The 12122-nt window shown below is 48.6% G+C and overlaps 1 protein-coding gene across 2 annotated transcripts in view; it reads right to left on the bottom strand.

Moving 5' to 3' along the window:
- Nucleotides 1-625: 625 nt before the first annotated feature.
- Nucleotides 626-12122, bottom strand: part of KSR2 (kinase suppressor of ras 2) — a 281411-nt gene continuing 269914 nt past the window's right edge. Inside the window, exons 19-21 of one of the 2 annotated variants that reach the window (XM_032800013.2) lie at nucleotides 6471-6600; nucleotides 5629-5762; nucleotides 626-1448 (exon numbers count right to left, since the gene is read on the bottom strand). In XM_032800013.2, the coding sequence (XP_032655904.1) occupies nucleotides 1442-1448; nucleotides 5629-5762; nucleotides 6471-6600 (271 nt within the window). In that variant the 3' untranslated portion in view covers nucleotides 626-1441. Of the gene's footprint in view, nucleotides 1449-5624; nucleotides 5763-6470; nucleotides 6601-12122 lie in introns of those variants that run through there. The other variant, XM_032800014.1, reaches the window with a different exon arrangement.

The following is a 12122-nucleotide window of genomic DNA, read 5'->3' as shown; positions in this document are numbered from 1 at the left end:
AGTCTGGATTGCAACAGGTGGGCTAGAGGTGAAAACTTCTGTTCCATTACCAACCCCCTAAACCATCCAATCCACCAAAGAAATACATTGGGGGGAAAACACGACAGGAACAGCCATACTGCAACAGACCTGTGGTCCATCTAGTGCAGTATTGTCAGACAGTGGCCAGGGCCCGATGTTTCAGAAGAAGATGCAAGAAATCACGGTGGACAACTGTGCAATGGTTTGTCCATAAGGAAAGTCTTTTCTAACCAAAGTAAGCTAGCGGCCAGTTTATGCACTGACATGTGAGGGTTTCATAGGCTTGTCTAATACATTGTCACACTATTTTCTGCGTCTCTCTAAAATCCAGACACATATGCACTTTGCATGCTAAGGGTCTGTTTTCAGACCTCATGCCAGCACACATTTTTCCAATGCACTGCTAGATGCCTGACTGCAAAGCCCTATTTTGTGTGTGTGTGCGCGCGCAATCCAGGCATGGACCTGAACGTCAATTTGCATGGGTGCATCTGCTCAGCAGTGCACAGTGTGGCTGGAAACCAGATCCCCTGCACATATAACATGGGTAAACAGGGAGGGGGGGGGGCACAAGTAGGGAAGCTGCAGCACTGGGGAGCAAAGAAAGGAAGATTTGCTAGTTAGCTACAAGACAGTGCAAAATGCTAAAATGATCCATGCCATGCTGAGAGGCAGAGAGGGAAAGGATAAGAGTAAATGAGTGTGGCGAGAGGTAGAGATGCCACTTGTGAAAGGTGTTTATCAAGGTTCTGCAGAGCAGTGTTGGAGCAGGGCTCTCATAACTGTCCCTGCAGACACGTTTCCTTGCAGGAGTCAGCTGACAGCAGTGAAAAGTCCCCTCTCCCCACTGAGCAGGCACAGTCTCAAGTGATAAACTGATGGAGCAGCAAGATTCCTCTTTAAAAAAAAAAGAGGAAGAAAACTATTCCCCAAATGACCCACATTCGCACTGAACAGCTGATTGGGGTCTCAGAAGCCACAGTGCTCAATTGAAGCTGGTTGCTTTCTGCTCAGTATGAACCAGTGGAAAAATCTTAAAAGATCAGTTACACACACACACTCTCATATCCCCCTCACTCACGGCCTTTGCTGGTGTGGAGGGGGACTCCATGACAAGTCTATACAACGCTTGGTGATTGCTCTTCCCAACCTGTTCTCTCTCCAGACATTTCCCCCTAGTATCCCTTCAAGACCACCGTCGGGAATTCTGCATTCTTCCTGTCCAATCCGAGCTGGCTGATTATTCTGGAGAGTGGGTAAGCATCTGGGGATGGGAAGAGAATGAGCAGGAAGCGTCTTTCCTTCCATGCTCCCAGTCCATGGTACCCTCTGGTCCTTCTTAGTGCATGGAGGAAAGAGCGAGGAAGGGGAGGAGGAGAACTGAAGGGATGAGAAAGGCACCATCCCTCAACGCCGTCTGTCACAGCCTGGAGAGGGGAGACAAGACACACAGCAGTCAGCACCTGAACAATGACAGCTGGACGTTCTGTTGAGAGGAGTTCACTCCAAGGTGCCACCCACCAAGGAACAGACCTCTCCGGACACTAACCTACTCACATCAGCGGATTAATGCTGACCTGGGGGTTACTCACTGGATGGAAGGAATGTGTGGCAGGTAAAGTTCCAACAAGTCCATTCGTTCTTATGCAAAGGAGGGTTACCATGGAGATGGAAAGATGGCTTAACCAATGGCACTTCCCCCGAGTACCCCCATATCAGTTAGATTCACATTATTGTTTGGTATAAGGAGCCCTCTGTTTTACTGCCTAGATTGGTGGGGGGAGAAAATTGTCTATATAGATGTCCCTTTATCTCCTGCCTCAGCGCAGAGGGATGGATTAGACCTCTTGAGCTCCCCTCCCGCCCTGCATATGTATGATTCTATTGTTCCAGACATACATGGTGTGTTTGCATAAACGAGACTATGATAAATGACAAAGGTTTTTAATACACTTACCGTAGCATCCAAGTACCTAAGCTATCATCTCTAATGCACCCTTTGCTTCAGGGCACAGGCAGCAAGCATCCAGGCAGCCCTACCATAGGTCTCTATTCCAGATCAGACCCTTAGCTGTGAGACCTCTTTTGACCATGATTCCCCATGTCCATTCCCACACACAATCATCCTGCTCATCTCATAACAGCTACACAAGAACCCCATTATCCCCAGACCTCACCCACGACTACCCAGCAACCGGTGATAAGCAGGAATACAAAGCTGCAGATTTACTAGGCCTGACCATGGCAGCAGGGGGAGAATCTTCATTACTTCTAGCACCTAGAGGTTTGGGCCCAGACATGAAGGGTATGAAGGTATGAAGGCTCCATCAATCAATAGGTGCACAGATTCCTTTGAAGATCTGGGCCCAAACATGACAGGGCTTCATGGAAACAGTTTTGTTCACTCAGTCTGTGACTGTCGTCTGAGAGGGATGATTATACAGCAGGCACATCACAGTCGAAAGAGTCAGGGGAGAACTGTCATATCATCTAGTCTGTTGCCAAGGGGGGCACGAAATCCCCAGAGGACGTATAATACCATGTATCAAACTGACAGCGTATGTTGTCTTAGCCCATAGGCCAAGGACAGTCAGTCAGGGGGGTGTTTATTAATAAACAACCATCTTATAGGTGCTGGATCCAGGCTGCTGGAAGACAGGGTGTAGGCCAGCAACCACCTTCTCCCAAGCCCCCCATGCAAACACGTCCATGAACCAAGCAGGGCGGGGGATGGGAACAGCTTGTCACGTTCACCTCAGCAGCATGCGTACAGCTGGCTCAGCGACGGGGGTCGGGGGGACGGGACAGCAGTGCTGTCTCAGGCATATTCGGGCCTGCCTGAATTCCACCTCCCAGAGAGATGAGTAACCAGTTGCTGGGAGAGAGTGTGGGTGAGCAGTAAGCAAATTATTACTACAGTGCACAATGCAGCTCTCATTACCCTGTCACACTGCTCTGGAGGAAGCAGCAACACCAAGGAGACAAGCAGCAGCCAACCTCTCCTTAATGAGGGAGCCAGAGAGATACCTGACAGAAAACAACTGCGGCTTCGAAATCCTCTCCCCCTCCCCATCTCCACGCAGCTACCAAAAACAGAGGGCAGACTTGCAGGAATTAGGGTAAGTGCCAGCCAGAAGAAGTTTGCCAGCCGTCATAGCAAGGGCAAAATGAGTGCAATACCCTAAAGGGCAGCTGTTTACATGACCAAAAGCAACAAAGCAAGCACGTAACCTACCAACTTCAGGTTCATCAACCCCTGGCCTTCCTTGGAAGCTCTCTGGAGCTACTGCCTATTCCCATCAAGCACTGTCAGTTAACATCACTCCTGTCAAACCACCTATATTCATGGCAGGCTTTGGACCATCGACTGTAGCCTTCTCAAGGCTGATATTTTATGATCTCTGGGATTGCTGGTGTGCCCTGCCTAACCAAACATTAATAAAGACGGGGCAACAGGAAATTCTGTAGCTGAGAACTTTAAACAGGGAGATTCTATGGTGAAGAGTTTCCCAAGCCCTTGTTCTCCAATGAGAGCATGAGACATTCTGCAATGTAAAGAGCTCTGAGAGAGGCGCACAGGGAATAACTGAGGGCCTCCGCAGCTCATCTGGGGCTACAGAGTAGAGCTAGAATGCTAGGCTGGGAGATTAGGTTGCCCGATGCAGGATGAGAAATCAGCATCTCAGGGTTCTTCATTGTCTTCCAGAAAGATGTTTGCACAAGTTAGATGAGTCCAAATGCAAGAATTCTTTGGTTACTTTTTGCAGGTGGATTAGCACAACGCTCCCCAACCCATTATACCTGTAGTGTCCTGTCCTGCCATTCTGTTCTACAGCTTCCATGACAGAAAATATACTCTAAGGTAAGGCGAAATCTCTCCCCTCCAACTTGGCAAGTTTATGGAACTGTGCATGCTGCTCCCCATGTTGTGAAGTAAAGTATTTCCCTGTGTATGCACTAGGTATTGTAAAGGAGAAATAGACAGTGAGAGAAGGACCTTCCCACTGAGGAAATTTAGGAGGAGAAAATGGAACAATTTAGTTGGGGGTCTGACTTTCTGCATTCTCCCTGGAGCTATTATAGGGCCAAATCTGGAGTCCTTTACCTGAGATCTACTCAGGCAAAATGTTCATTGAAGCCAGTGGGAGATCTGACTAAGCATTAAGCCAAAATGATGTGAGGACAGGATTCAGCTGACAGATGCTTGTATCAGAACGAGAGCTTTCTCCTGGCTCTGCAAACTCTCCCACTGTTCGATACTGAAAGGCTGACCCATGCTGTACTCCCACATGAGAATGGCCCCCTGGAGACAACGGGCTACCCACAAATCACCACCTCTCTTGACTTCTCAACCTCAGAAATGAAAACATCCTTGACAATAACGTATTGAAACCACAGCAGTTTCTCTCTGAAGCCATGGCGCAGTGTGCGGCAACCAAGGGCCAGACGTTAACGGCCTTTGGAAAGACCAAGCAAGTCTTCTCCACGACGGCAAGTATATTTATGACTGTACTGGAAGCATATGTACTGTGCATCATGTCTCAGCAACACACGGATGGGCATTATTTTGCTATAAGACACATTTTAGGAACTCCAGTTTGAGGTCCATTGCTGACTCAGTGACAGCTCCTGCTGGATACTGCGAATGCAGTATTTGGTGATATGTGGGGGAGGTGGATGCAGGGAACGCATGTAACCTCTCTCTGTCTGATTAACTAACAAAGGCATGCTGATGCTTTGGAAAACTTGTCTGTCTCTGATTAGTAACTGTGCCTGGAATGTAACAGCTAAACACAGAACTTTAAGTCTAGGCCAAAGGTTCTCCAACTTCTTCCGAGCATGGGCCACACTGGGACGCAGTCACCTCCTCCACATCCATTCACCACCATATGGGCCACCTCTCTCTCCCTGCTCCACTCACCACCCCACAGACCTCCCTTCCCCTTATTCACCAGCACACAGATGGCCCCTCCCGTCTTCCCCACACCCCATTCACCAGTGGCCTCTGAACAGTCCTTTCCCACTAGCACCTGGGAGCTCCAGTCACCCTAGACCCCAAGTGCAGCCCATTCCCTCTTCCTCTCTATCAAGATACAATCCCGCTGGAGGCAGCTTAACTGGCTCTCCTGCTTGTTTCCAACAACTTACCTGGGCTCCAGGATTCTCACCCATAGCAGAAGCTGGTATCAAGAAAAGCCAGCACCATAATAACAACAATGCCTAGTTTTGTATAGCGCTTTTCATCAGCACATCTCAAAGCACTTTACAGAGGGAGGTAAGGATCCTTATCCCCATTTTACAGATGGTCACCATGTGACCAGCCAGCTCCCGAAGCATCATTGACACACATTCCCTGTATCACCAGTGGTCCATGGACCACAGACCAGGGACTGCTGGGTTAGGCAGCAGAGGACTGCTGCCATTGGAAATCCCCAGAGGGGGTGGGGGTGAAGGATGTCCCTGTTAATCCTGATCCACTCCCATCCTCCACCCACCCTAATGCCAATGGGCAGCATTACTGGCAGACCTGTGTAAGGGGCTGACCCACGGAAGAGCACCTGGCACAGGGAGGGGAGAATCAGTGGAAATACAGGGCAGGAGCCTTACTCTGCCGACTTCCAAAAGTGCCCAGGGTGCGAAAGGCGACGGTTCCGCTTTGGCAGTTTCTCCAGCATTTCCATGAGCTTGGTGAAGGTGGGTCTCTCCTCCTGTTCATATGCCCAGCAGAAGAGAAGGATGTCCTGCAACATGCACAAGACAGAGAATGAAACAACAGAGCCAGCCCTCTCCACACACTTTACTGGAACTGCACATACCCTGATAGTGACCGGCCGAGACAAAGCCCTGGATCCCAGCACCTGCGTGCTTTGAGAAACTTTGCATCTGCTCCCCACCTCTATCATGGGCTGAAACAAACTCCCCACCGCCCACAAGGTCCCAAACTTTGAGGAAGATCTTGATGTGAATTCTGTAGCTTGGGCCCCACATTCTTGCAAAAACAGGTGGAGTTCATTCAAAGGTGCATATGCCACCTCCCAGACCCTGGCTGGGTAAATGCAGGAAGGACGGAGCAGCTATGTTCCCTGTCTTTGTTGCTGGAGCCCTACAGCTCTCCCCTTTATTCCTCCTACACATAACACCTTCCTCATTCCAGGCAATAAGAGCTGGAGGGGGCCCACCAGAAACAGGTCACGTGGGTCTAAAGGTGGCTGGTGTGGAGTGACCTGAAGCGCTCCTTCCCTCCAGGGACTGCGTGAGCCTCCACCACCCTGGCTGAGACAGCAGGAAGAGAAGTTAGATCCTGCCACACAACACCATCACATTTTCTTTGGCCCAGGGGCCACCCCCTGAAAGATGATTTTTGGAGATGCTAGAGCGGTTCCTGGCTGCGTCACAATGGGAGCACCTGCCCCCCTACACACACCTGCCCACAGTGCCACCTGACGTACCGATATCTCTTTGCCCATGCCGATCTGGCCGAGGTTGGGCTTCATCCCTCTTCCCATTTGCCATATTATTGCCTCTGCCGGTTGTGTCTTAAAAGGCCACTCCCGCGCATGCAGCTCATACCAGATGGTGCTGTTAGGAGACAGTCGCACTGGGCGTTAGAATGACCTAGACACCAAAGATGCAGCAGGGGGTAACTCTGAACATTGGAGCCAGGCCGCATGCTCTCCCTGCCCATCAGCACTGATAGAATATGCCCTGCCAGGGGCAGTCCTTCTTCAGCATCTGAGGTAGACCTCTCAGAGAAGGAATGTTCTCGCACCATGGCTACCCCCTCCTATGTAGATAGCACCTTGGACCCAGGGATCTCAAAGCATTCCACAAAGGTAGGTATTAATGCCATTTCAGAGATGGGGGAAACTGAGGCACACAAGCTAGTGACTTGACAAAAGTCACATGACAAGTCAAAGGCAAACTCTGAATGAAAACCCAGCTCTCCTGACTGCCAGCCCCAGGTTCCAATACACTGCCTCCCCTTTGCTAGGGATTCTCATCACAGTCGCACCTTGACCTGCAGGAATCATAGAATATCAGGGTTGGAAGGGACCTCAGGAGGTCATCTAATCCAACCCCCTGCTCAAAGCCAGACCAATCCCCTGATTTTTACCCCAGTTCCCCAAATGGCCCCCTCAAGGATTGAACTCACAACCCTGGGTTTAACAGGCCAATGAGCAAACCACTGAGCTATCCCTCCCCCTCACATTTACATGTGAATGTAACTCTCATTAACAATAAAAGGAACCTCTGCCATTCCCCTAGCCCCACACCCCCTTTCTAGCACATATTGGGCCAGATCTTCAACTGGTGTAAAACTGGTGCAGCTGCATTGATTTTGATGGGGCTACATCCATTTACACCAGCTAAGAATCTGGCCCACCAAGAAGAGAATAGGCCTCTTTGACGGGAGGCACAAACAGACTGACTAGTGAGCGTGGTACTTCAAGTGGGAGGCTCCTGCAGTGTTGCAATAGTGGTTGAACCTGCTGCATAGGGAGCAGCTTAATAGCTAATGCAGGGGGTAAATATGCCTTGCAGCTGCTTTTTTACATTCACACCACCTGTTCCAGCTGGATCTGGAAGCAAGCTCTGTAGAAACAGGAGGTTTTGCTTTTCCATTTTTTCCCCAACAGGAATTCAGTGCTAGCTCAAGACCCCCAGAGGCAGATATGTGGTGTGTAGACTGTCAGTACGCAGGGACTGTCTGGACAGTGATGCAAGCTCCCCCACACCACCCCATCTGGGATCTTCATTCCTGACTTGGCAGGACCAGCCACCTCCTGAGGTGGAGAGGGTGGGTCAGACTCTCCATCCATTCGCTACTTGGCCACTCCAGACAATGAGCCAAGGCCCCACGTACTCTGCAGTGAGCTGCACCTGACTTCCATGTCACTCTGGTGCAGCCCACTGGACATTCTGCAGCAGCTTCATTTCAAGTCAACAGCTGATGTGGCCATGGATAGCACAGGCTGCACAGTTAATTTTGTATGTAGTTTCATGTGCTGTGCATTGCCCCAGGATGAGGGGGTTTCAATGTGCCACAGACGTGTGTCTTAATGGAACTGAACTGTGTTGTCGGGGGGAAGCTGAAGATCTTGGCAGCTGAGCGGGGCCAGCTGGGTCTTTTGGCACCTGGGAGATGGTCTGAGATTGTGGAAGAGACCCGTGTTGGTAGCATCTGTTCTGGTGATCATCAGTTTACAGTGTTAGCATTAAAACGGGTCTCTATGGTTTCAGAGTCAACAATCCACTGACACGGGGTCCGCTGGGTCAGGAGGACCACACCTCATTGGCTGATATTGGACTCATGTTTTATAAGGTTTTCTGCACAACTATGGGGATTGCAAACCCATTTTATTAAATGCAAGCTTAGGGCTCAATTCCTGACGTCTGGCACAGCTAAGCTGAGGACAAAGGTGTTTGAAGCCACTTGGGTGCAGTCCCATCCCCATGGCCTCCATCCATGGTAGAGGGCAACGTTCTTCCCTGACTCCCCACCCCCACAACTGTGGAGGGAGAGGAGTTTTGAGCCACTTCCCTCAGTTTTGCAAGAAACATCAATCTTCTGCTTCAAAAGCGCTCCGAGGCAGACAGCCCTGTCCATGGGCATTGTTCTGCTTCACATTTATAATATTCACCACCAAGACACGACTTGAGGGGGAGAAGAAAAAAAAAAAGATTGTCCATGACAGCAGCAATCGCGGCGCCATGCAAAATAGGTTGAAGGGGGAGGAAGGGAATACAGCCTTGCACACTTCATCTTTCAGGTATTAATTGAAAACCAGAAATCCATCAAGTCAAAGGGGAAATGCACCTTGACAGGGTAATGAGAGACATCTTGAAAAGCATCAGCCAGCGTGAAAGGAAGATCTAAGTCTCCCTGGACATCAACTCCTCTCCTCCCCACCCCCACCCATGACCCCACTGAGATTTCTTCTCTTGCTCACAACAGAACTGGATCTGATAACTGGAGCTGGGGGCAGAGTTACAAAGTTGTGAAGTATCCAGAAGGCAGACAGTTAGGCTGGGCTCCTTGTTCTTGCCCCACCAGCACAGCTGTCTCCTGCTCCCTAGATGGAACTAGTGGGAAGGGAGGGCATGAAACATCAGCTTCTATCCCCATAGCCAGCCGCCTACACTTCTCACTGCTGCTCTAGGACCAGAGACAGCCTCCAACATCACTTCCAAGAGGAGATGCATTCAACAGCTAGTTTGCCTTCACCCAGCTGTCTGCTCCCTGCCCCCTTGACAACCAGGCTTATTATCTGGTGTCTGGAGAACGGGACTTTATGAAAAAGTAAATGTTCATGCTTTTAAGTGGACTCTTGGGATTAATCGGAAGGTTTCCTGAGGAATTCTTGTCTGTACTGTGTTAGTGTTGCTGGCCTTTGGGCCCCGAATGGCTTTGTTTTGAAATAATGTGCTTTAGAAAGGAATATTTCACCGGGACCAGCGTAGCAGGCTGCACACAGAGTGCTTTTGTAAGAAGGGTTCTCATGTTTCTGCATGTACTGAACTTTCGCTTCATTTCTTCTTCTTTTTTTTGTTGTTGTTATGATAAAACTGATTGAGAACCAAAGCCCAGCAGCACCAACAACAAATGCCAGGAGCTCTCTTCACATTCACTATGTTCAAGGCACAAACGTCTAAAAGGGGACTCGGGGATGAGGCAGGTCTAGCTGCAAATTTTTAGCGTGCCAGACACCAACCTGGGCACCAGGTCAAAATTCCCTTCTAGCATAAACCGGGGCAGCTCAGAGCCTTTGGCCCCAGGTACATCCACTATGTCTCAGTTCTTTCCTCGCATACTGGACTAGTTACGTTAGGGGAGTAAGTGGCTTCCTCTTTGAAGACAGTGGTGGTAGCCTAGAAGTGCCATTCTCATCAATGACTGTCATTGGAGCAGGGGGGAGGCAAGATCAGTTTGGAACTCTTGATGGTTTACAGCTGAAAGATCCATGGGCTGTGAATAATATAAATACAAACCATTCTAAAGTTGCCTTGAGTGACAAGCAAAAGGAAGGGTAGACATTTTATAAAATATTTCTTGCTCCAGAACTGTGCCTGGCTCAGGGGGGCAGGTCTAGCTGGCAGTATCCAATAATTTTGAGACAATTTGGTCCACTGGACTGGATAGAGCACAAATAGAGGAAGAGGTGCTGTCTGCCGATGGTATTTATAAGTTGCCTGTCACTGTGGTATGTTACGTGCAATGGTAGCTAAGGCCTCAGTCTTGGGAAGCATTCATTAATTCTGGATGCTTGTTTTCAGGTGCCAAATCTGACATGCTAGATCCTGGTTTTCAGAGGTGTTGAGCACCTGCAGCCCCTACTAAAGTCAACAGGAGCTACTGGTGTTCCATCCTGCTGAAAAAATGAGCCGTAGTCATATCAAATTGGGCACCCAACATGTGAACTCCCCCGCCCGCAAAGAAATTAGTGTGCCTAAGTGGCTTATACTCCCAACAGAATGTGAACCTGAAACATGACTGTGGGGTATGGAGTATTTCTAATGAGTTCTCATACCTGGACTATTTCTTGCATTAATCTGCTTGATAAACGTGTATTGTCTGAGATGAAGGGAAAATCAAAAGCTTTGTAGGTATAAATATATTCATATGTTCCCTTTCCTAGGCTCAGGCAATGCAATTTAGATAGGGGGATGAGTGTCTTGAAAGGCTGAGTCTAACATCACCATGTCACAGGCAGCTGTACTCCTTCCAGCTAAGCTGAGAGTCGTTACTGATGGTCAGCGATTCAATGCAAAGCAGTTTTTAGATCCAAAGATTGCAGCTGTCCATCTCCTGAATGCAAAGAGGATGAGGTTTCCATAGAGAATTTTCAGAGGGCCCACTCTATAAACTCTTTTTCCAGAGTTTACTTTTCAATTCTAGACCACATCCTGCAGTCACCTCCGTTATTTTGATGGCTGCAACCAGCTTTAATTAATCTGTTTTTCTAAGCATGATTTTCCCTTGCCCAGACCCGTGTAGGGTTATTCCGTAACTATCAGACCAGACGTATAACATTAATTACAGCAGTGGAGCTGAAGGCATCTCTTAGCTTTTTGACACTTAACATTGCTAAATTGATTGATTCCATTCCTTATTTTTCCTCTTCCTTAATGTAGAACCTCTGTGAAGCAAGGTCTTAATCACCTGGACATTCGGTGTTTCTCCATAAAACTTTTTCTACGCCAGAATCTTTTCCTAGAGACTAGAGCCTAGATCCCACTGCAGACACATTGGGCCACAAAGCAGCCCCCATAAGGTCAGCCAACCAGCAAGACCATCCCTGCTTCAAGGAATGCACCAGAAGCATTGAAGTAGCAGAGCAGTGCCTATACTACCCTGCTCCCTAAGGCTTAGCAGAAAGGGGCCATACAGGCTTTCCCTGTACCCTGGTAATTCTCAGTGCCCCAGGAGCCGGAACTCCTCAGGTCACCCATAACTCCAGAAGAGCCAGAATGCCAGCCAAATCTGAGGGCAAAGTCACAGTGGGGTCAGTTGTCATAGTGCCACTGAAATCAATGACCCAGGCTGACAATCTGCTCACTGATGTTTACCAAACGGAGAAGACCTAGTGCTATCCTGCAGAGTGCTGGAGAAAGAGACCAAAAGGGGGCAGAAAGGCAATGCAACCTTACCAAGTCCTATGACTATTTCCCTTTGCTGCCATTTGTAGTCCCAGCGAGAGGGCATGATTTCCGTCCCCAATTCTGTTCGGACAAGAATCTGTGAGCAGATCCTCAGCCGATGTAAACTGGCAAATCTCCACTAAAATCAATTTACAGCAGCTGAGCATCTGACTGAATAATTAATTCCCAGCAGCTGAGAGGATATTACAAACCAGGAAGAACAAAAACACTGAAAACTTTTAAAAGAAATCGACAGCTACTTTAAAAGGCATAGAGCTCTCAGCTAATAACTTTAAGCCTTAAGCAAATGGCTTTTGCTTAGTTTGATAAGATCTCTTAATTGCTTCTTCTTTTTTTTTAAATGCTGAAGTTACACCAGAAATGTACTGGTTTAATTACTGCATTTTTAAATGGAAATATCTCATCAGATAACAGCTTCACATAAACCAATCACTGTATGC

The sequence above is a fragment of the Chelonoidis abingdonii genome, chromosome 22 (genome assembly GCF_003597395.2).
Source record: "Chelonoidis abingdonii isolate Lonesome George chromosome 22, CheloAbing_2.0, whole genome shotgun sequence".
Classification (NCBI taxonomy): domain Eukaryota; kingdom Metazoa; phylum Chordata; order Testudines; family Testudinidae; genus Chelonoidis; species Chelonoidis abingdonii.
The sequence above is the reverse complement of the archived record's forward strand: the minus strand, read 5'-3'. Positions and strand labels throughout refer to the sequence as shown.